Source organism: Balaenoptera borealis, assembly GCF_965194805.1.
Source record: "Balaenoptera borealis genome assembly, chromosome: 4".
Classification (NCBI taxonomy): Eukaryota; Metazoa; Chordata; class Mammalia; order Artiodactyla; family Balaenopteridae; genus Balaenoptera; species Balaenoptera borealis.
In genome coordinates this window covers 19,521,033-19,545,970 of record NC_138861.1, presented here as the reverse complement: position 1 = coordinate 19,545,970, position 24,938 = coordinate 19,521,033, and the positions used below count along the sequence as shown (strand labels likewise).

Here is a 24,938-nt window from a genome sequence, read left to right as displayed (position 1 = left end):
CCTACTCACCCTTCAGCAGCAGCTGGCATAGGAGCCTGGTGTAAAATGAAGGATGTTGCCCACCATCCAGTTCCGCAAGGATCGAGTCACTGGCCGCTGCAGTCGCTGACCTACAGTGCACCCTGAAAGGAATTCAGGGTGAAGATGAGGAAAGTGGCACTCCGTGCTCTGGGAAAACAGGCGAAACAGGCCCTTAGATAGTGAGAAATATTTCAAGAGAAACTTTTTTATGAACCTGGATTCTCACACCTTCCCATGCACGAAAATCATTCACTTAAGATACTTGTTCTTCGGGACTAGCAATAACCATCTAGGAGATAACACGCTGGATTACATGGACCTCCCTCCTCCAAATCACATATCTACTGGCCTCCCAAGACAACTCTTCTGAGCTATCTGAGAGGCTGTCTCCCACGCCACAGTCCCCAGCAGGACACCGAATAAACTCACTGGTCGTCCCTTGCGCGTTTTTCCCAAGTTGGCGCTGGGAAGTTTCCTGAAGGAGCCTCCGTTTTGGGGGGCGCCCTTTATCCTTCTTCGCACAGCTCAGCTGACGGAGACTCCCTCGAACAGCTGCGTCTTACTCGCCTTGCGCCCTCAAGACGTGCCCACAAAGTGTGTAGAAGGAGCACCAAGACGGTGCAGTCCTCTCACGGCTTCTCACATGCTTCCAGAGAATTTAATTCCTGGTTCCTCACCTTCCACAACTCTCCTTTGTAAGCTTTATCGACGCTGCCTGGGCTACAGTTACACGGGGAAACCGTTTCCTGACAGATATCGTGCAGCAAGCCTATCACGTGGCTGACGAAGCGGCCGGCGCCATCCAGCCTCCTCGAAACCCCTCGAGCTTCCCGCGACACCACCTGGGCCTCCGCGGGCACGTTGGCCGGGCCGCACCGCGGGCCCCGCCCCTCACGTCCCGGTCCCCGCAAACCCCGCCTCCACGCTCTCCCCGGCGCAGGCGGGACCGCGCCGGACGCAGGCCCCGCCCACCTCCTCGATCTTTTGTTGGGTTGGGTCCCCTACTGAGTCCTTGGTTCGCGCTGACCGGAATCCGAGGAGATGGCGAGCGAGGTATCGTCAGCTGCTACGCTGGCTGAGTCCAGAAAAGGAAGGGAGGGAGGGAAACCATGGAGCAGAACCGGGCCGCTGGCCGGGGGTCGGGGGCCGTGGGGGGCCGGGGTGGGGGAGTCAGGAGGGGAGGGGGAAACGCGCGGGGCTTGGCCCGGAGACGGCCTCCGGCTGCTGGAGCGGAAACGGGGCTTCGGGCGAGCGGTTCAGCAAGAAGGGAGGGAGCAAGCTTTGTTTCGGCTCCGTTCGTGGGAGGGTTTTTGCTGCTTCTTTCTGGGGCAGCCGAAGCGGGGTGAAGGTGGGGAGAACCGGAGAGTGGAGGTGGGAGGGAGTCGGTCTCTAGCCTGGTGTCCTGGGGGTGGCTTAGGGGCCGCCACGCCTTGCGTACACAAAAATAAGTAACTTGCCCGGGGCCATACTTTTAGGTGGCAAAGCTGCAGCCAGAGCCCGTGCTCCTAACCCCTACGTTGCCTGTTTTTCACGGTAGTAGTTCATAATTGAGCTATTATTGTGCCACCAAGGAATGTATTTTTGGAAGGCTCCAAGGGCCCTTTCGGTAACGTTTTGGAGCACTTGGGCACCAGAGCTTTATACGTACCCTCCTTTAATCCTCACATAACAGCTATGCAAGGTAGTAGCCCATTTTACAGACCAAAAACTTGAGGCTTAGTGGTTGGTCGTGCTTAGTGATCACACTAAACATAGTGAGCCGGAGTTCCAAACCCTGTGCAACAGACTATTGCAAGTTCCTGAAATACACATTAGACAGTAAAGAAAGACAGAAATATATGAGTAATATGATTAGTCCGTCTAAAGTTGCTGATTGTTTTAATGCTTTGCAAACAAGAGATTTTCTAAAAAGATTTGGACTTGAATAGAAATGGTAAATTCTAAACGATCTTTCAGATTTAGCAAGTTGGCAGGGTTTTTTTCCTTATTACCAAGTGTCTTCAGCAGAGAATGTGAAAAATTATAATTCCTGTGATAGTTCAGATGTTGAAGTAGGGCAATTGAGTGTGGATTTAGCGTGGGGCTTTGTTTTGTTTAGAATTGTCATTGACAGGAAAAGGTTAAACTCCTTTCACATATGCTTTAAAAGGGTGGAGGAGGGACTTAAAGCTTAGATTATGGATGATTTATTCTTGTTGCTTCAGATCTCTAGAATATGTGACTTCATTGTTAGTATTCTGAATTTTACCTTTGGAGTTTTGTTTTGAGATTTATGGTACATTGAGGTGAAAAAAGATTCTAATGCAGTGTATGAACTTTTTTTACCAGATTGATTGATTGATTGATCAGATTTAATATCTACAGTTTAATTTTAAAAGTGATCATTCCCAGCCTCACCAATTTACACAAGCCACTCATCCTTCTACATAGTTCAGTTCTCCTTTTCCTCTACTTTTTGTTCTCTTGCTACTAATAACTACCACCTTATTTCTGCAAAGCTACACTGTGTCAAGGACTGTATAAGGGGTTTCATATTCACCACTCACAGTCACTCTATATGTAGATATTTTATCTTTATGTAACTAACTCTTCCTCATCTTTCCGCATCCTAGTTAAAAGTGACGCTTTCCCAAACCCACCAACCAAAGTTACACTCTTTCTCCACATTTTGCATTCTGTAGCACTTTGTGCCTATCCCTTTAAATCACACTTTTTGTAATCGTTGGCTTTCAAGTCTATCTCCTATAAACCCAGTGCAATCTTTATTCTGTGAACATGTTTCATAAGCATTACGTGAACGAGTCAAAACCTTCCTCGTTTCACTTCATTCTCTGGTGAAGGAGGAGTGTACTGACTCTGAAGTAGCACTATACTATAGAAATACAGTATGAGTCATATATGTAATTTTAAGTTTTCTATTAGCCACATTAAAACGGTATTAAATTGGATTAAAACTTAACCCATTGTAGTCAAAATACTATCGCAACATGTAATCAATATTTTTAAAATATTATTGAAATACTTTAATTTTTTTATACTAACTCTTCAAAATCTGGGTATATTTTCTACTTATAGCTTATCTCAGTTCAGACCGGCCATTTTTCAAGCACTCAAAAGCCACACGTGGCAAGTGGCTACTGTGTTGGATAGCACAGTTGAAAGGGATAGATGCAGGTTTTTTTTAATTCCCCCATTCTGATACTTTTACTTTCGCTCCTTCCCACCGTGCAGTTTTGCACTAAACCAGTGTTACTTAAACCGGCCTGAGCAAAAGAATTTCGTAGGGCACATCTTAAGCATTCAGACTCCTTGGACCCTGTACCAGACTACTGAATCAGATTTTCTTGGAACCTGTATTGTTAACCAGCTCCTGTTTATGCATTGTAGAGGGTCATTAAATATTTGATGAGTGAAACTTTATTTTTTTTTATGGGGGGGAGCCATGCGGCTTGCAGGGATCTTAGTTTCCCCGGAACAGGGATTGAACCTGGGCCCCAGCAGTGACATCGCCGAGTCCTAACCACGGGACTGCCAGGGAATTCCTGAATTAAACTTCTTCATGTGGTCATCTCAATTAAATCTTTTTAATGAATATCATTTATACGAAGTATAAACACGTGCCAGACAGTTCTCCGTATCACTTAGAGTTATATGTGTCTTTGTGAATTTGCGATATACTTTCTAAGATTAGCATTCATCAGCATGTAAATTAACTAATAAGTAGTTGGTTACTAGTTCAGGAGGAGAAACATCTTGCTCTGTTTTCCCCATTTCAGGTTATCAAATGCAAGGCTGCAGTTGCCTGGGAGGCTAGAAAGCCTCTCTCCATAGAGGAGATAGAGGTGGCACCCCCAAAGGCTCATGAAGTTCGAATTAAGGTAATGAAACATCTAAGGCACTGGGAAAAAAAGGCTTACAATTAGGTCTCTGGATAGATGAGTCCTCTGAGGTCTGCAGAGGAGAAATCCCAAAGGACAGTGTCAAGGAGAAGGTATTGGAAGTCATCCAACCTTGGAATCACAGCCTCTTATTTTATCCCTCTCACCTTTGCAGCACTCTTCTCCATCTTTTCAGCTTTGGTGTTGCACTCAGCAGCCTTCTCCATGGATCACTGGATTCCTGCAGTTTATCTTCTGTAGCCGGGGTTTTAAGGTGGCTTTGTAGGATGCTCCCCTTTCTGCTGATCCCATAAGTTAAAATGTATGATGACACATTAGAAACAAAAGAAGAAAGAAATGGTCTTTGGATTGTTAGAAGAAACTTCAAATAAGATTTGGGAAGAGGTTCCTAATTGATTAGACCAACAAGCAAGTGAAGTAAGCTTGCTAAGAGAGCTTTAAAATGTACTGACCCTTGCAGACAAGGCCAGGGTTCAGGGGATTCATTATTCCAGTGCTTCTCAACCTCTGCTCTGGCAGAGAAATTGAAGTTACCCCTGGAGAGAGGCATATTGCACAAGGCAGCCAGCTGGATATTCTGACATTCTCCTCTGTACTTGTTTTGATATAAAATCAGTGCTTTAAAGTAGTGAACATTGAATAAAACTAACCTTCTAGAAAAAATAAGCGTTTTTTGCTGTGAATTGGAGTATACTTCCCCCATCCCACCTCCAATTCTCATGCTCCCAGGGGTCACACTTAACAGGTCAAGAAGCCAGAGCCAAATAACTTTTTCAGATCCTTTCAACCCAGGCCCAGATATCTGAAATCTTAGACTAGTGTGTATGTTTTTAAGTTCAGAAATCAGCCTGATTGTGATTTTGCTACTAAAAAAGAAAATGTTGGTCCTGGATGTACTAAAATGAGCCGTATGGGGCACACTGAGTTCAGCAGTCTACCTTGGGAAACTGCTAACAAACAGCTAAGAATGTTATGTTGTAATCGGATATATTTGTGAGAAACAGAGAAGCATAAATACAGACACCCCCAAGACTTTTCCTTTCTGTGCTTTTGGTAGTTTGGAAAAATGAGAGATGCTTGAAGGCTAGAGAAATCGGGATAAAGGGCTTATTTAAGTAGAAATTGTGTGTGGCTGCTAAAAGGGGAGTTGGTTCCAATAAAACCTCTGAGTTTGGGCCCAGACCAAGCAGGCTGACGTATTTCAGAAATAGCCAGTACCTTTTTAGAAATCGCATTCCCCAGCAGTTAGGAGGAGGCCAGCAGTGAAAGGGGCTCCACCTGCTTTTGCGCACAGGTGATGTTCCTCTCCACATCTGCAGAAGGCACAGTGCCCAAAACATCACCTTGTTTACCTTCTCCTGCTAACATGCACTGAAAAGGAGAATAGATGTACCATGTTTCATTGCCTGTAAATGCACCGTTACTTTTAAGTACCACTAAGAAAATGCTGCCAGTTTCAATAAAGATGCCATAGAGTATAAGCACATGCTGATTTTAGACAGGTTAAAATATGAAAGAATTGTATCTTCTAATCAATAAAATATGTTATTAAAGTAAAAGTGCCTCCACCTATGCATGCCTCACTCTGAATCGCATGCACACACACGTAGACACTCTTTACTTTAATACCCTGTTAGATTATTGCCACTGCAGTTTGCCACACTGACGCCTATACCCTGAGCGGGGCTGATCCTGAAGGGAGTTTTCCAGTGATCTTGGGACATGAAGGTGCTGGAATTGTGGAAAGTGTTGGTGAAGGAGTTACTAAGCTGAAGGCAGGTAAGGAGAGTATCTGAACCACTTATTTTACAATTTTGGCTTATTTCTATAGGGAAATTATGTTTCTGATAAATTATACATTGTTTATTTGTGAATAAGTTATCGCCTAAGTAAGTTGTCAAGATTGATTTTATACGCCTCATCTGGAAAGCACAAATATTTGAGAGTTTCTTTCTCTCTGATTATGCAAACTGCTGTTTATCTGAAATGGTTTAAGTACATCTCCAAAGCAAATTTTGCCCAATTAAGCAAGAATTTTTGAAGATGCATTGAGTCAGTGTTTTGAAGCACATGACCTCCTTGTTCTCCACTTACCGTTTTAAAAGTTTCACTTAGACAAAAATTAGAAGCTTGTATTTTTTGCATAGTCAGGCAGTGTCCAAAGGATGTCATGTAGGTAAAGTTCTAGGTCTTAAAGTTGTTAACTTTGCAAAGCGGCATGGGTTGACAAGAATGGGAATTTGGGGGACTTCCCTGGTGGAGCAGTGGTTAAGAATCCGCCTGCCAGTGCAGGGGACAAGGGTTCGAGCCCTGGTCAGGGAAGATCCCACATGCTGCGGAGCAGCTAAGCCCGTGCACCACAACTACTGAGCCTGCGCTCTAGAGCCCGCGAGCCACAACTACTGAAACCCGCGCGCCTAGAGCCCGTGCTCCACAACAAGAGACTCCACCACAATGAGAAGCCCGTGCACCGCAACGAAGAGTAGCCCCCGCTCACCGCAACTAGAGAAAGCCTGCACGCAGCAACGAAGGCCCAACGCAGCCAAAAATAAATAAATAAAAATTTTTTAATTAAAAAAAAATGGGAATTTGCAGGGGCTGATGTATTCATTTAGAATCAGATGCTACCTATTCAGGATAATGTCCTTGCATTTGTTTTCCAGGTGATACTGTCATCCCACTTTACATCCCACAGTGTGGAGAGTGCAAATTTTGTCTAAATCCTAAAACGAACCTTTGCCAGAAGATAAGGTTAGTATCTTTTTATTTTATTCTTAAAACAAGAGGTAACACTAATCATGATGATATCATGATAATAAGTAAGTATGTGGCAATTTATACAGGGCATTTTACATGAATTATTTCATTCCATCCTTAGGGCAACCTGTCATTATCACTGCTATCACTATATATTCATAGATGAGAAAATTTAGACCCAGAAATTAAGTGGTGTGCCCAGCAGCGTCAGCTGTTAAGAGGTGCCTCACAAATTTCTGAGCCCATTCTCTTTCCATAACACTAGGCTAAATTTGCCAAAATATGTAGTAAGGAGGGACATGCTTATGAAATTAAATGAAGTCATTTTTATGAGCCATTTTATTGTCCATGAAATCGAAGTAATAAAACTTAGCTCATAAGGTTTTGGGAAGACTACAAGAGATAACATAACCTTCTGACACAGAAAAGGTGGTTATTTGATTGTAGCAAGGTAACACACTTAAAGAACTTCTTTGAGGCATTTAAGATCTTGTGTCTGTTCGCCCCTTTTTTGTCTTTTTATTGAAGTAGAACATACATATAATGAAGTAATTAAAGTATACAAATCTTAAGTGTACAGCTCCATGAATTTTTTTTTAAATTATTTATTTATTTATTTATTTATGGCTGTGTTGAGTCTTCGTTTCTGTGCGAGGGCCTTCTCCAGTTGTGACAAGCGGGGGCCACTCTTCATCGCGGTGCACGGGCCTCTCACTATCGTGGCCTCTCTTGTTGCGGAGCACAGGCTCCAGACACGCAGGCTCAGTAATTGTGGCTCACGGGCCCAGCCGCTCCGCGGCATGTGGGATCCTCCCAGACCAGGGCTCGAACCCGTGTCCCCTGCACTGGCAGGCAGATTCTCAACCACTGCGCCACCAGGGAAGCCCTCCATGAATTTTTATACGTATACACATCTAATAGTTATAACCATCACCCAGATCAAGATAGAGAACCCTTCCAGCAGCCCACAAAGTTCTTCATGTCCCATACAAGTCAACACCTGCCTCCCTCAAAGCTAACCACTATTCTGATATCTTTCACTGTAGAACTTCATATAAACAGAATTATGCAATATGTGCTCTTTTGTCTGGCTTCTTTCATTCATAGTGTCTGTGAGATGTATCCAGGTTGCTCTGTGCATCTGTGGTTTTCTTTTGTTTCTTTCACATTCCATTCCAAATAGTCACTGTTTATCCATTCTCCTGTTCATGGACATTTACGTTGCTGCCAGTTTGGACCTGTTGTGATTAGTGCCACTATAAGCATTCATATGTGTCTCTTGACGGACATATACACAACTTTCTCTTGGGTATTTCCCTAGGATTGAAATTGCTGAGTCATGGGGTATACTCCGACCAGCAGTGTTTGGGAGATCTGTTTGTTTTTGCATTGTTTTCTAATGCCATTGACAAAATTAGTTTCGATTTTTGGAAATAAGGTTCCATGTGTTTTATCACGTAAATCCAGTTAAAAAGCTAGAACCAAAAAAAAAAAAACTAGTCATTTTGAAAGGGAATTCCAAACACGGTCTGAAAAAATTTTGACACGTCTAATATAATAATGGTAATAGGTTTTTTTGTGGCTGTCTATAACCTTTTAGAAGGACAAGTCCTTTCAAAGCTTAAAATACATCCCATATCACCTTTTGTTTAAGAAACTCTTCTGGGACAGGAGCAATTTCTCACATTCAGAGCTAAACAAACCTTAACTTGCTCTCATAAAGATACAAGTTATTTTTGGTAGAGCTTTGTCACCTATTTGTTCTTTGTTTCTGATCGTATTTTTGTTTTTCTCTCAAAGGAAATGTACTTATTCTTGAATCCAGAGACAATCCATTTTTCTTCATCTATATATATTTATTTATTCACATATATTCCAAAGGATTTGTCCAAGAGTGTACATCAAATTATAGTTTTTATTTTTGTTAAAATAACATATATATTAAGCACTCTGTGCCAGGCACAGTGCTAATGCTTTACATAACCTCTCATTTGATCTTTATAGCAATGTCTAAGAAAGATAGGTTTCTCTGATTTTCTGGTGAGAAAACTAAGGCACGGAAGTTAATTCACTTGCCCAGGATCACGTGGGATTTGAGCACAAGTGAGCACAAGGGCCCATGTTCCTAAGCAAGATGTTACATCATCTATTTAGAATATCAAAAATAATTTTTGTTACCATGTATGCTATCAGTGGTGAGAGCTACACTTTTGAAATAGGCCTCCTGAAAGATCTAAAGCAGCCAGTGTGGACATCTACTTTCATCAGCTGATGTGGATAGTTGCTTGTAATCTTTGCTGTTTAGATGCTGGTTTTGGCTTTATGAAGTTATATTTGCTCACAGAGTTTTATGATGGAATTTTAAAATCATTTCATCTGATCCATAAATTGTACCTGTTAAAATTATTTCAATACTCTGACAGTATAATCCAGAAGCATATTGAATGTTGGAAAAGATAGGTAAGATGATAATTCTTTTATAAGTTTTCCTAATAAGGCATTGCTGAAAGGTGCTAAATTATTAATGAATATATTAGAAATTAGACTTTTGGTCTTAGCACACTCTTCTGTTTACTGGTCATCTTTTTTTTAATTGATTTCTTTTTCCTGTGCATTTTAGGAAACTTGATTCTACCCTACCTTCTTCCTTTTTTATTTTCTTTAGAGTCACTCAAGGGAAAGGATTAATGCCAGATGGCACTAGCAGATTTACTTGTAAAGGAAAGACAATTTTACATTACATGGGAACCAGCACATTTTCTGAATACACAGTTGTGGCTGATATCTCTGTTGCTAAAATTGATCCTTTAGCCCCTTTGGATAAAGTCTGCCTTCTGGGTTGTGGCATTTCAACTGGTTATGGTGCTGCTGTGAACACTGCCAAGGTAAGTGTTGGCCTGGGTTTTAGCGTCCACCTTCTAATTTCATACAACAAAGCCTTGCTAGAATAGTGAAATTGGCCCAAACAGTAAGAAACCTAATGATTTCCTTGACTCTTGTGAAATGAGTACCTTATAGACTATCTTTACTATTAGGTGGAGCCTGGCTCTACTTGTGCCGTCTTCGGCCTGGGAGGCGTTGGATTGGCAGTTATCATGGGCTGTAAGGTGGCTGGTGCGTCCCGGATCATTGGTGTGGACATCAATAAGGATAAATTCACCAGGGCTAAGGAGTTTGGGGCCTCTGAGTGTATTAACCCCCAGGACTTCAGTAAATCTATCCAGGAAGTGCTCGTTGAGATGACTGATGGGGGAGTGGACTATTCCTTTGAGTGTATTGGTAACGTGAAAGTCATGGTGAGTATGCTTGGCTTCATTCCAAGTGGGGCAGGGCGGGGGGGGGGGGCTGCTTTTTTTAATGTAATTTCCTTAATTAAGGTCAAAAATTGTTTTGTTTTGCAAAGGAAGGAAGAGTCTTGAATTCCCTGATAAGAATTATTAGAAGGGAAAAATGAGTACTTGAACTAGAAATTGGAAACGATAGAAGGGAAATATGAAGGGAAATGTTTCTTTGCCTTTCAGCGTACACTTAAATCTCAGAGTGTGTTTCATTAAATGAAAAGGCAAAATGATGCAGCTGTAGAGAACATGGGCTTTGGAATGAGATATATGTCCACTTACTAACTCAGTGACCTTGAGCAACTACTTAACTTCTCTAAACCTGTTTTCTCATGTGTAAAATGCAGATAGTAACTGTAGGTACCTGACACAAAGTAGAGACTCAGCAGAAGTATAACTGTTACTTCTCTGTCTGCTGCCTTTATTAAGTCTTTAGAATTTTGAGCTAAGATTTACTTTTTAAAATAGACAACAAATGAAAGCTTTAAATTCTTTCCATTTGTGTCAGTGTTGAGCCAAGTTCGTAAATTTTTTAAAATACCTGTTAAAATTGTTCAATAAAATTAAACTTACTAAATACTCACTTGGATCATTTTGTTGCCATTTTTCTAATAAAGCTATGTACCACCACCCTCTCCCCCGGAAGTTTCTGGGGAAGCAGATATTCTCAGCACAATGCACTGACTTCTGTGATTTGCCTGCAGAGAGCAGCGCTGGAGGCCTGCCACAAAGGCTGGGGCGTCAGCGTGGTGGTTGGAGTAGCTGCCTCAGGTGAAGAAGTTGCCACTCGTCCATTCCAGCTGGTAACAGGCCGCACGTGGAAAGGCACTGCCTTTGGAGGTAATTTGGTGGATGAGATGAGTACATTTTCTCTTTTGTTACTTCCATTGGCAGAATTTTAATCCCAATCAGTATTTACCCCTGGGACTGGGGACATGCTCAGCTTCTCCTGAAACACAAGGCTACTTCTTACACATTGAAAAAGATATTAATATTCCGTTAATGAAATAGTTGAGGGTAGGTCAGGAGTGAGAAGCTGGTTACAGGATAAGCAAACAACTGTATCAGCCACCCTTTGCCATGTTGTAGACTTACATAGGTTATTGGCATTTTTTACCCATTTTTCCAGAGTGCAGTGATCCCTGGATGTGATCATACTTCCATCTGAATAGTACTGATTTCAGCAGTAACCAATACTAAGTCTTAAACTGAAAATATTAAATAAGACAAAACCTTACAACAAAATTGAAAAGCTGCCAGACTGATCATTTTTCCCTTGTATGATCCTAAAAGTACATGGTTGTTTGGGGTTGCCTAACCACCAGCAGAATGCTGAGAAAGTTTCCACCATTTTCGGAGGTTGCTCAGCTAGAGAAGAGAAAAGACATCAAAACATGTTTGTATATCCCAACTGTTGTGAATAAATGAAATCTAAAGTTTTTCATAGATTTTTTAAAAATATATCCTTACCATCCTCCTAAGGAAAGAGAATTACATAGCATGAGTTTTTTTTTCCCAAGAATTTGCATTTCTTTTTTTAACATCTTTATTGGAGTATAATTGCTTTACAATGGTGTGTTTCTGCTGTATAACAAAGTGAATCAGCTATGCATATACATATATCCCCGTATCTCCTCCCTCTTGCGTCTCCCTCCCATCCTCCCTATCCCACCCTTCTAGGTGGTCACAAAGCACGGAGCTGATCTCCTGTGCTATGCGGCTTCTTCCCACTAGCTATCTATTTTACATTTGGTAGTGTATATATATCAGTGCTACTCTCTCACTTCGTCCCAGCTTACCCTTCCCCCTCCCCGTGTCCTCAAGTCCATTCTCTAATAGCATGAGTTTTTAATGATCTGTGTTTAACAAAGTGTCCCCTACCTCATATTATGCCAGCTTTTTCAAGGCCAGAAGAAGAGATTAGGAAAGTATGAAAAATGAGGGGTTTGGCCAAAGTTTTCCTTCTTTATACTACAGAATTTGTCAAGGCAGATGTCAAGCTGACTAAACCCTCTTTTCCAAAGCGCTACACGTATGCCGCACTTGAGTATTTCAGAACAGACTTTCAGAGCCATACATGCAGCTCAGGGGCATCATCTCAGGGTCCATAGCTGTATTTGAAAGGGTGTTCTTAGTCCGGGAGACTGAGCCAGGGGGGTTGGTAGTCACCTCTCACTGAAGCCTCATCCAAGCACATGCTTGTTGGGAAATAAGCTGGAGCCTTGGGGCCCCATGGGTGTTGCTAAAATATGACTCACAAATGTAAACAGCAGTTTTAGTTTAGGGAATAGCAGTGGCTGTGGTTGTCTCAGTTACCAGGAGATTTAAAGGAGAAAAAAAAAAGCACTGCAGTTTGGAAGGAAAGGGTAACTGGTAGAGGACACAAGGAGGGAGATTTGGGAAAGGCTCAAAAGAGGTTTGAAATGTGGTCCAAAGACTCCCTGGTTTAAAAAAAGGTGGGAAGGCTTCTTTGTCGATTTACTGCTTCTTTCAATACAAGTGAGAAATTGAAGGATCTGATTTTGTTTAAAATCATAACCTGTAACTAAAGATCACCTACTTTGCTTTTCAATTTCAGTTTTCTCTTCTGAGATGGTATCCTTATTGTTGAAATTAAAACCACAGAAATAGTCATGTATCACATCAGTTTTTTTCTTCCTTGAATTTCACGATTACAGAAATCTTTGCTGTTGTGGACTTAAATAAGCTTATTCTGAGACTTCTAGAGTTCTATCCTGTATGGTTTAAAAATCTCCATTAAGATTTAATGAGATTTTAGTAAACCTTAATTCAGAAAAAGGCAAGTGCTCAAAAGGCATTTACTTTTTTCTTAATTAAAGATGTGCATTTCTTCCTCCTCTCTATGCTGATTTTGAAGTTTTTCATTCCTCTTTAGTTCATGAAAAAATTCATTCTCTTAAATGTCTTTGTCACCCACTAAGTAATAAGCATACTGTAGAGATTTGTTGGAAAACTTAATGAATAGATGTATGATTTCTTTTAGGATGGAAGAGTGTAGAAAGCCTCCCAAAGTTGGTGTCCGAATACATGTCCAAAAAAATAAAGGTTGATGAATTTGTGACTCACAATCTGCCTTTTGACCAAATTAACGAAGCCTTTGAACTGATGCATGGAGGGAAGAGGTGAGCTTTCTCTTTAGCTGTGTAGTGTAGAATGTGGTAATGATTTGGGGCTTTTGGAGGGAGAAGGGTAAAAAAAACGTTTTAGTGGTCTTCAAAGAAATCATTCAGAACCTGTTTATTGCTTTCTTCTCTTACAGCATCCGAACTGTTGTAAAGCTTTAAATTCAAAAGAGAAAAATTCTTCCATCCTTGTAACTAAGTCTTGTAGTCTGATTGGAGCAGCCAGACAAGCAGGAAGGAGCTCTTTCAAGTTCACAGCTTCTTAGACCTTCATTAACTGGGGAATAATGTTTTGTGTATAAATTCACAGATGTCTAATCAAGGACAAGGCTAATACTGTCATAAGTCTGTTTTCTGGACTCTTCTTCACATAAATAATTGCTGGCTCATTAAGGAATATTTTTAACATAATAAAAGGAATTTCTGCATATGTGTGGAAGTTGTCAGCTCTGTTGTATGCCAAATTCTTTCTCATGGTTCCTCTCCCCATTATCTTCATCCTTTAAAGGAAAGATGGAGGAAGAAGGGCAGTGGTGAGTATCTGAACCTTGTCTTCTACTGTCCTTGGTAACTTTCGCTTAACTTTTAAGGGTCTCAGGCCCATTTACTAAAGAACAGATTTCTCCAATCAGCAGTGGCACAGTTAATCAGAACCCAAATCTGCTTCTGTGAGATTATCTTCTTGTGGGCAGGTACCATGCATTGTTCAGACTTAAGACTCCTAATTCCTAGTATAACATCTGGCCCACAGATTCATCATTGAAACTACCTTCTGAGCTTAAGTAGGTATATATCTGTTGTTGGTCACTCTGAACTATTTCAAGCATACGGAAAATATTTATGAACTGAATACCCAAATTTCCAGCACTTATTTTGTCAAATCTTAACATCTTACTCTTCCAGACCACTTTGCCTTTCCTCTCCTGCGGTATAGTCAACACCCAGAATCGGGTGCTTATCAATCACTCCCATGCATATTGCCATACTTTGACTACACGTATCCGTAAACCCTTTAGTCTTCAGTATTGTCATACATGTTTTAAACCTGATACTGTCTCATTCTGCAGCTTTCATTTTTCACTCATTATTTTGATTAATCCCTGTTGTAGGTGATGCTCCCATTCATTAATTTTAGTACTGTGCAGTAGTACTCAGTTATATGAACTACCGTAACTTGTCTCCAGCTGATGGCATATAGTTGTTTCCCAAATTGTTTCTGTATTGCTAACAACACTGTGGTGGAACATCCTTGTACGTTGTGCTCAGTGCGTTAGTTACGGAGGATGTGTACCATAGGATAAACACATTTTAAACCTTACTAGAAATTGTCAAATTGCTCTTAAATGTGGTTGGACATTTTTGCAAATCAGATGGGTGTGAAATGACTTTAATTTGCATTTCCTTTAATGACTAAAGTTTTTTTTTTTTTTTTGGCCGTGGCACACAGCATGGTGGGATATTAGTTCCCCGACCAGGGGTGGAACCTGAGCCCCCTGCACTGGGAGTGCAGAGTCTTAACCACTGGACCACCAGGGAGGTCCCAAGTCTTTCCTTCTTTTGGCCATCTGTATTTCCTTTTTTGTGAGGCGTCTGTTCACATCCTTTGCCCATTTTTCTGTTGGATTACTTCTCTTTTCCTGAGTAATTTTTAGGGGTTCTTTATTCTAGATGCCAATCCTTTGTAAGTTTTATATTTTAATATATTTTATATTTCTTAATTTTTATTTTAATATAGTCAAATCTATCAGTCTTTTCCTGGTGCTGTTGTTAAGTAACATTTAGGTTTCTTTACCCTGAGCAGAATAAAGAAGCAAACGAAAATGATGCATAGTCTTACCATCCAGGTGATCCATTAACACAAAAATACATGGAGGCAATACATCCAAGAGTTAGAACATTCAAATAGTAGAGAAAATTGCATGAGAAAGGAAAGCTACACTTCCCTCTCCCCCAAAAAAATAGGTGACCACTATTCAGTTTATGTATCTTCCCAGAAGTTTCTATGAATATAATAGCATTTATACATATACTTTAAATTAACACAAAGGAATACTATTAACACTATTCTGTGCCTTTTTCTTTCCCCCAGTCGTCTCCATACCGTTTATTTCTCCGTCCCGGGAGGTGGGGTCGCTGGGGGCGGGGCGGGCAGAAAACCACGCGCGGGCTGCGGGCCTGGGGCGGGGGAGTCCGGAGCGCGACATTCAGACGAAGGTGGAGCCGTTCCAGCCCACGTTGGCCGCGTTCATGTCGTGGTAGTTGATGTAGATCCTGCCCGGGCTGACGCGCAGGCGTCACAGCAGCTTGCTGTCGGAGCGGTTCTGCGCGCCGCCGACCTTGCCGATGCTGTGCAGGCTGGAGAGCGCGCGCGGCTCGCTGGAGCTCCCGAAAGCCGGGAGCTGGTCCGGGACCACGTGCACCGTGACGTACTGCGCCGGCTTGCCCGTGGCGTGCGCCAGCTGCTGGGTGGGATCGGAGAGGAGCCCGTCCGGCACAGAGGCGCGGGGCACGTTGGTGTTCACCAGGAATATCGGCGTGACGGCGAGGGACGGCGGGGACAGGGATACAGGAACCAACCGACTCTCGTGTGAACGGCGCCCCGCCTATTCCGTGTCTTTTTCTTCTTTCTACGTCATAGCATAGTTTAGACTGTTTCTGTATCAGGACATCAGATATGCCATGCACATACATATCTTCTGGTTGGATTGAAACCATGTGCTTTTTCTTGTTTAATTCTTTTGACTGATGTAGCTTAATTACTCCCAAAGTTTGTGTTTCTGAGAGAGCAATATTTAGTTGACTGAAAACTGGAAAAGTGGCAGTTATGGTCAGGACTTCTTTTTTGGATCTCTGGTGCATTTGAAGGACTAGGCAGTATGACCTAGCTTCTCTCATTTTACCTAGAGAGCTGGAGACCCAGTAGGGGCCAAGATGGCTCCAACCTATTGTTCTGGGTGAACTGGAAGAACAGGAAAATAAAACTAGCTTCTACCCTAGCTGTAGGAAGTGTGCTTTAATCTGGTTTGTTTTAGCTCAGCCTTCCAGGAACAAAGTATATTATTGCCTTAAGCGACTGCAGTAACAGAATGGGTATATAGGGTAATAATGGAGGAGAACCAATAATTTTTTTTTTGGTTCTTTTCCCCTTTATTTTTCTTCTCATACATGAGTTATACTTGAATGAGAATGGCAAACATTATGTTCGCCAATATGAGAAAATAATTTTAAGATAGTAAAATAATGTAACTCCAATTCTTGTAGCTGGCCAATTAGGGAGTTTACTTTTCTGTCACAGTCATGAACATAGTCTTGAGCCAGCTAATTCAGTTTAACAAGTATGAGCATTTCCTGGCTGAAAGCACAACTGTCTCTTTCAAAGAACCAGTATTAAGAATCAATTTTACAAGATCCTTAATATAAAGATTCTTGGAACATGGAACTATAGGTATAAAGTATTTCTTGTTAAGATACTTTTAATACATCCTCTTGGATGGCATCTAGGTTGTTATGTATATTGCAGAAACAAATATTTTTTGGAAGAACATACACAACATAGGGCTAAAAAACACTCACTATGTGCATGTCAGCAAATCTATCCTGGTTGTCCAAAATTAGGACTCTACCACCTTAGAAGTATTGTCGGGAATTTTTTGAAGTTATGTTTAAACTGCTTTCTTGGATAAAAGGTATATAATTTTAACACAAGTCGCTAACCTCTGCTGTATATTTCATGAAAGCTAGTAAAAAAAAATTTTTAATTTAAGGATCCAAAATTTTACAATATTAGGATGTATCTTTTAACAGCTTTTTGTTTTTCATTGAAAATGTTGGTATACTTGGCATTTTTCAAATCTTTCCTGCTTTTTCATTTTCAGCATGTTGGGCTATTCTGCTTTCTATTTAACTTACCTATTGATGTTCACTGTAAAAAGATAGTCCATATACAGGCTGACTTGGAATTCCATGTCTGACTTGGAATGAGTTCTTTATTCCATGCACAGAGAACTAACATAAGGTAGAACCTGTGGAATGATGAGGTTATTGAGATGAGGGAAAAAACTGCATTATATCCAAACTTTGTTACAGTGGAGCCAGTTAATGTATGTACAGCTTAAACAAAAACAGCTCCAAAAGATAAACACAATGCTACTTCCATTTATCCCATTTCAAAGCAAAATTAAATGTAGCTCATGATTCTCAAAATGTTTCGTTGATCTGGGAAAGAGGGAACATATTTTTACATGCACAGATGCTTCAGAACATTTTCTGCATGGCTACCAATCTCCCAAGTAGGTTGATGATCAAAGTCCTAAAGTAACTGACAGTTCTTTGGGCCTAGAGATACTTTGTGACCCAGGAAAAAACCAACTTTGCACTCAGCCAATTTTGTTTCAATTAACATGCAAGATCAGATTCTCTGTCAGCAAATACCCTGTAGAAAAAACAGACAGAAAACACATTTGGAAAACATTAAGTATATTTAAACAGTTACTTAGATAATAAGTACATAGAACTATACCAAGGAAATCATATCTTTAAAGAAACAACTAGGAAGTAAACCAGCACAGTGAACCGGTACGTACAAAGTCCTCCATTATACAAACTTCTTTTGGTGGAACTTTATAGGAACAGAGCAAGTGGGATGGGCTTTTAAGCAGATTGATTTTTATCAAACTGGACATCGTAACAGAATTCATTGAGAGGTAATATGTACATGCTCCCTTCAGGAAAGGAGCGCTAATCCACCACAGAACTACCCAGAGTTTAGACATGGACTGAAATATTCCTGACTACCAAAAATATCTAGATATGTTAAACAAGATAAAACAGTGGAAATTTGCTTTAAAATACCTGTTGTTCTCTTTCTTAAATCTACATCTTAATACTAAAAGTTCTTATCCTTGGCTATTTTGTTTTCTCAGAATCACCCAGGGCTCAGATTTACTGGTAAAGTTTGAAAAATTCTATTCTGAATTTTCTGTTGATGTCTGACCCAAGTACTGAAATAAAGCAAATTTGCTTTATAGTCACATTATATAGAGAATAAAACAGTTGTTAAGTTATGGTGTCATTACACAAATAGGATACCTCCATAGAGGAATACGGTGATGTGTCCAAGCCCTTCAACTAGTTTAAAAAATCAGAGAACTCAGAGCCCTAGTGTCCTGACTGTTGATCTCGTGATCGTCTCATGACACCACAGTGCAAATGTGCCTACAAGTTTGGCATGTGTTTGTTGTTGGGAGTTGAATGAGGAGGCTGGAGTAATAGTAAAAGGGCCAAGCACCCAGGAGATGGAAGCAATTATTCTACTAAAAGCTTCGCAATAGTAAAAAGGCTGGACATTCACAAGAAAAGTTATTAAAATACTTTGAACTCCAACAAACATCAGTGGTAAGTGAAAATCTTTCCAGGAAGCCCTTCTTGAGTGCTCCGCATATTGACTTTTGGGCACATTTTAGTGAGATACACCAGTGCTGACACGTTTCAACGTAATCACAGAATTACCATATACAGACAGTTCTGTTGTTACTCACCCCAGTCCCCAAAATGAAAAGCAGCAGGTAACACGTAGCCAAGGCCACCTGACTCCTGGCTTTTTTTTTGCAAAATAACCAAATGCAAACCACTGGTTTTCTTTTTCATACTTAGCACCAAAAGGAAAAAGAGGTAAGGAAGAAGGCTGCCACCAAAGGCTGCTTGTGAGTTCAAACACAGTGGGACCACAGAATTTTGATGCATGGAACCTATGCTGCCTTTCTTTAGATGTTCATTTTTTAAATGAAGCAAAACACATTAATAACTTTTAGAATATCAGCATAATGCAGCCTATGTTGTGAAACAATCTGTTCCTAAAACAATGTCCAGATGTTTTTTCCTACTCTATACTGAAATAGGCTACACATCCACATTACAAGTGGTATAATTTGCTCCTCTGGTAGCTAGAGAACTTGGTAGAAGCCAAACACCATCAAATGTAGACACAATCATATCACACTATCTCAATTGATTCCAGTATTTCTAACTCCCAGACCGCTAAAAAAATCTTCCCCACCTGTATAGCATGCTTTGCCCCCAAGATTCACTGCATTTACTGTTGAAAAGTAACTTCATGGTTTATGAAATTTAGAATACTGCAGGATAAAAATTAATTACTTCAAATAGCTTTTAAACCAATACTCTGTACCCCCTTAGTGAAATATGTTCCAAGAATAAGAACAATCACAACTTTTACACTTAAGTTTATTTTTGGTAGTGATTTTGGTATAGTAATTCTAAAATAATTTTACATGTCATATAGAATCAAGCAAATCAATAAATATTAATGTTGTTCAGAACCAAAGTTCCCACCATGGGAGAAGGAAGATACAAATATGGAACAGGGAAGGGTGAGGAAGATTAGTGTTAAATTTGAAATCAAAGTATCAGAATGAATTCATGATTTATAAAAAATGCATTTGCTGGCTCTGTTCCCTGAACGGCCCTAGGAGCAATGACACCCCAGCAGCACCCAGATCTTGACTTCCAAATACCATTCCCCATGAAAAGAAACCAGGGCTCCTTGGAGAAGTAGCCAATTCCCAGGCTGGGGCAGGAAAAGTGTATGATAAATCTAGAACATCTTGATATGGCAAAAAGCAAGAATGTGCTCAAAGACTAATAGGCACAGATCAAAATGACCCATAAATAAGCTTAAAGGTGCTTCCACTGGCCAAATACAGACCATTTAGAGTAATTAATTGAATTTTTAAAAACAATGAGCTCACACTGATACTCAAAAAAGTGCTTCTTAGTAAAAGAGTGCCAGCCAATAAATGCAGACAGAATGCTAGATTTAGGAAGTCCCAATTTGCAGCCACCAATGTAACAAAATAATGGATTCTGGCAAGGATTATTAATGAATGCTAAAATCATTAAAAGTGAACAGGATATCCAAATGGTCTCCAAGTATCTCCTCCCAAATTATTTGCTTAAGAAAGGGATCTTAAAATAGAAAATCTGAAAGAAACCTAGTGAGCAAACATATATTGGCAATAATGTGACAGTGACAGTATGTGCCTTGTGATGTGATGCGATGCGATGCGATGAATGGGACACACCACATGCCATCTATGGAGTCTTCTGCCAAAACATTTATCCTGAACCTACTTATGAGGAACAATCAGGGAAGCACAGAATTCTACAAGCTAACTGGCCTGCTTTTTCAAGAGTCAGTTTCATAAAAGATCAAAAAAGGTGGAAGGATTGTTCTAGAGTTAAAAAAAACCTACAGATGACAACCAAATGCCATGGGTTTGAATTCTGCATTTTAAACAAGACGAACGCTTTAAAGTACACTTGGGGGGAAACTGAGCCTCAGGTTTGAATGTGTACTATACATTACATAACTCTATGAATATTCAATTCCTTGGGCATGATCAGAGTATTATGATTGTGTAGGAAATGTCCTTATGTTTTCAGAGAGACACACTGCAACAGTAGCAGGTGAAGTACGACAATGCCATTTCTCTCAAAAGAAAAATGCTTTTTATATAGAGAGATGTGACGCAATAACACTTGCTGAATACAGGGAAAGGATATATAGTTATTTCACTGTACCATCAACTTTTCTGTAAATTTGAAATTTTCAAAATTAAAAGTTGGAAGTAAAAAAAAAAAAAAAAACCGGGGGTGGGTGGGTAGGACAGAAATAGCTTACAGATACCAGGAGGGTGCATTTGGGGGCTTTAGCAAACTGGAGCATCCCACTCTCAAATTTAACCAAACTCAATGAAAAGCCAGAAGTGGTGATGGGACAAACTGAGGAATCAAGCTAAGATGGCAAATTCCTAAACACCCTCTTCCTGTTAATTTAGACATGTGGATGGCAAGTAATATAAAGGTGTTGGTGAACGGGTTCTAATGTACCTTTATACATTTTACCAGCAAAAGACATAAAATGAAAATAAAAGGCAAACACCTTTCCCTTCTAAATTATAATTCCAAGGGGGATGAAGGACTGTCAGGGGAAAAAAAGGATTATTTTAAAGTTAATAAAAAAAAATAAAAAGTTAACACACTGACATTTTCGAGAAGTTGGCAGAATGATGAAACTACCCTAGATGTTTTCTCATCTAAACCTAGTAAACAAACATTTGTAATCAGACATATACAATTAGACTAGAGGACATATTGTTTTAAAATCTCCCAAACCGAGAAAAGCATCATCACCAGTGTGGTGTTTATCTTTTAAACAGCAACAAAAAAAAACTACCCACCAAGACTTTGTTTCCTTGAGCTTATTTTCTAGTAGTAGACACTGAGTAAGCCCACACTGTTAATTCCACTATCAGTACATAAAATGCTGCCTTACATATGCAGCAATCTCCGCCTTAAACTATCTCAGAAATATGGTTGCATCTCAAATACTGCTGGTAGACTGCTGAACTAAACACAGTACTGGAATTTGTATATAGCCATTCAACTTAAAAAAAGTATTTTTACTCAAATTTTATTTTAGATTATGAAATTAGCCTCCCCATTCCCACCACTTCCTTCTGAAATCCCCAACAAATTCAGCAAAGTTAACGACTACATGGTGGGATAGTCATTCAAACTTTTTAATCTCCCTTTTACACATTATATTAACATTCATATTGCAAGGCATTCCATTCACAAATATTACAGTTTGATAAAAAACTTCACACACATACCAGATTCAGCCACTTTACTAAATCATTAAAATAATAAAAGTAATGAAAACATTATCATAATTCCTTTAAAGCAATAAAGGTCTGAGGCACTCTGGGAAAGATGTTCTCATACAAATGTAACATGTCAGTGGTATCAAATTATCTTAGAATAAACTTACCAGATACCTAGTAATCAAGTACACTCTAATACAATGACTTTGATCTGATATGTCTTCACTGGATGCACTCCCATTTGGACTGAACTACTGAAAGGAACACAGATGTTGGGCAGCTGAGGTCATTTCTAATGAGGTTCCCAACTATGTAAAGGAGAATTGTGGTAGCACACCAAGGACAGCTGCATCCCTGCAAGGCAACAGTCCAATTTCAAAGAAGTTCCTTTCTCATCCCCACCAGGTTTATTAAACATTAGAATTTCCAGACTCTGATCACTGCTGGAGAGATTTCAGAACTGTCTTTCCCCATCAGCCTCCACAGTGCAGCCTCCACCCTTCTCTGAATATCTCCAAGGTATGCCTTTGAAATAAGAGACAGCGGGGAAGGGAGTGTTTTTCCTACCATTATGACCAAACAGAGGTCTGAAATAGCAACGTATTACAAGAATCCCATTCTCTGCAACAGCCAGCTTCTGCTTAGAGCGTGGCTATTTTTGCCATAAACTAGATTTTTAAAAACCTGATAACCTTTTTCCAAAGTGAATTTTGCCATAGCCATTCATGCGCACAGAGTCCACACTGGAAAGTCTCACTGACCGAGTGCTTCCTTACACACGATTACGAGGGTAAATTAGCAGGGGAGGAGGGAGGCCAATTCCCAGCTGGGAATTAAATCACTGCAAATGATGGGTCCATTTACGACAGCATAGAACCCTGTCAGAATCAACACAAACCCCAGGTCACATAGTGTTTGGTAATTACATATATGGAATTTAAAATGAATACGTATATATTTCCATACATATATAATTTAAAAAAAAAAAGTCGGGAGCAAAATATGTTGCTAAAGTTTCAGGGATTCTCATCTGCAACATTCACCTGGAAAGCAGGTGGCTCTGACGGCCCGGTTGTGGCAGTGATAAAAGCAACTAGAAGCAGGTTTAAGTAAAAGTGCTCAAAGGGCAAATGAGAAAACAGGGGTGCAGAGATTTTTTTGTGTGGGGAGAGGGGAGCATTGAAAGGAGTTGAGAAAGCTTCCTTTATTCTTCTTGGCTTTTTCAGACCCAAGACAAGTTCTTGAGGACACACATCAAATGCTGTAGTCCTTCCTTATCTATAGTCGAAACAAAACAAGTTATAAAAAATTTCCTCTTCCATCCTGTACTCTCAATAAAATGCAGAGTACAGACAGAAGGTATCACTGAGATGCGCCATCTCGGGAGAAATTAAAATTGGGACATGAAGTGAGGCCGCGCGCTATCGAGTCGCCGGGTTAGGATTTCGCAGCCAGTGTCCGTGACCAGCAGGGTGTGCTCGAACTGGGCAGACCGTTTCCCATCTCTCGTCACTGCTGTCCAGCCATCCGGCCAGGTTTCGTCCTGCCATCCGCCTTAAACAAACAAACACCAGTTCTTAATTCTACCACTCAGCTTGTTTTCTTAATAAACTCTCTAGGCAAGTGTACTGGCCTGTCCGCCTATATCCTTGGATATCTCAGAAAACTAATTTAAAAATTCACTATTAAGATTCCTATTTACACTTCAACTGTTTAAGCTAAAGCCTTTTCAATTTCATTTTGGTCTTTAGTCCAACGAAGTAATAATAATGTTTAAATTTTAAAACTTCACATTTTGTATACTTCCCAAATATTAAATCAAGTTGGTATTTCCAAAATAAAGGCACTCAGTTTCATTTTCAGAAATGTAACTGATAACCACTCATCACAGAACTACAAGAAACTGAATTAATGAATTTAGCTCTCTCCTGGTATAACTTTGGAATCTGACTGAACTATAGCCGATGTATATTGTGAAGAAAATAGAGTAACTTTTTATACTTTTATTATAGCATTTAATTCCTGATATAATTTTTAAATGGCAAGCACAAAGATGGTGAGAACAGATTATACTGTGAAATTTTTATAGGCCACACCCCTGTAACCAGAAAGAGGGCAGAGAAAGAGAGAGATTGGTGAGAAAATATAAAAATTATTGGGAGTTCCCTGGTGGCCTGGTGGTTAGGATTCCAGGTTTTCACTGCTGTGGCCCGGGTTCAATCCCTGGTCGAGGAACTGAGATCCTGCAAGCTGTGCAGCACGGCCAAAAGAAAATAAATTTATGATGAGGGAGAATGGGTTAGAAAGAGGGTTAGGAAGGAAAGGAAGGGACAATGAAAAAAGCAGGTAGACAACACAGGAAAAAGAGAATGGGGGGAGGAGTGGGGCAGGGGAGGAGAGGCAACAGTGGAATGACAAAGTTCTGCAATTCCAGATACTACTATAAAAATGTGTTTACAGAGACTTTCTTATCTCCAAATTAGATGTAAAAAAAAAAAAAATCAATATTCTTCATTCTGAGTAATCTTTTTTGCCTTGGGGGTGGGGGGCCCACACCTCGCAGCTTGTAGGACCTTAGTTACCTGACCAGGGATGGAACCCAGGCCCACGGCAGTGAAAGCGCCGAGTCCTAACCACTGGACCGCCAGGGAATTCCCATTTTGAGTAATCTTTACCAAAGATTAGGTCTTACTGCCTCAGACACATCCCAGAGTACAAAGCCTGCAGTGAAGTAACCTACTTTTGCAATATTAAACCCCAGACTAAAAAGAAAATATGCGGTAGCTTAAAGAAAGTTAACTCATGCTTTGTCAACCATCTAAAGATGAGTAAACATATTTCTCAATGTAACGAATGATCTTTTCACAAACGGATTTAAGACATAATATATCTTTTTTCTTAATAAATTTATTTATATTTATTTATTTATTTTTGGGCTGCGTTGGGTCTTCGTTGCTGTGCGCGGGCTTTCTCTAGTTGCGGCGAGCGGGGGCTACTCTTCGTTGTGGTGCACGGGCTTCTCATTGCGGTGGCTTCTCTTGTTGCGGAGCACCAGTTCTAGAGCGTGCGGGCTTCAGTAGATGTGGCGCGTGGGCT

General features: G+C 40.4%; 3 protein-coding genes and 1 pseudogene across 8 annotated transcripts in view; 2 read left to right on the top strand and 2 right to left on the bottom strand.

The window, feature by feature from the left end:
* The window catches only part of LOC309628576 (riboflavin kinase pseudogene), a 215,942-nt pseudogene that overhangs the window by 78,666 nt on the left and 112,338 nt on the right, over positions 1-24,938 (top strand). The window lies entirely within an intron of this gene.
* Positions 958-13,586, top strand: LOC309628564 (alcohol dehydrogenase class-3). The gene is made up of 9 exons (XM_082391755.1): positions 958-1,074; positions 3,798-3,899; positions 5,558-5,699; positions 6,584-6,671; positions 9,343-9,562; positions 9,713-9,973; positions 10,720-10,855; positions 13,020-13,158; positions 13,296-13,586. The coding sequence occupies exons 1-9, from the start codon at positions 1,063-1,065 to the stop codon at positions 13,318-13,320; spliced, it is 1,125 nt and encodes a 374-aa protein (XP_082247881.1). The 5' UTR covers positions 958-1,062; the 3' UTR covers positions 13,321-13,586.
* Positions 13,463-21,494, bottom strand: LOC309628568 (uncharacterized protein; the record flags this gene model as incomplete). The annotated part of the gene is made up of 2 exons (XM_082391761.1): positions 15,260-21,494; positions 13,463-13,658 (listed from the first exon to the last, which is right to left on the bottom strand). Exons 1-2 carry the CDS (start codon positions 16,051-16,053, stop codon positions 13,463-13,465), a joined length of 990 nt encoding a protein of 329 aa, XP_082247887.1. The 5' UTR covers positions 16,054-21,494.
* Positions 21,738-24,938, bottom strand: part of METAP1 (methionyl aminopeptidase 1) — a 66,592-nt gene continuing 63,391 nt past the window's right edge. For all 5 annotated transcript variants that reach the window (XM_082391750.1, XM_082391749.1, XM_082391748.1 and 2 more), the window contains one exon: positions 21,738-23,396. In XM_082391750.1, the coding sequence (XP_082247876.1) occupies positions 23,233-23,396 (164 nt within the window). In that variant the 3' untranslated portion in view covers positions 21,738-23,232. The remainder of the gene's footprint in view (positions 23,397-24,938) is intronic.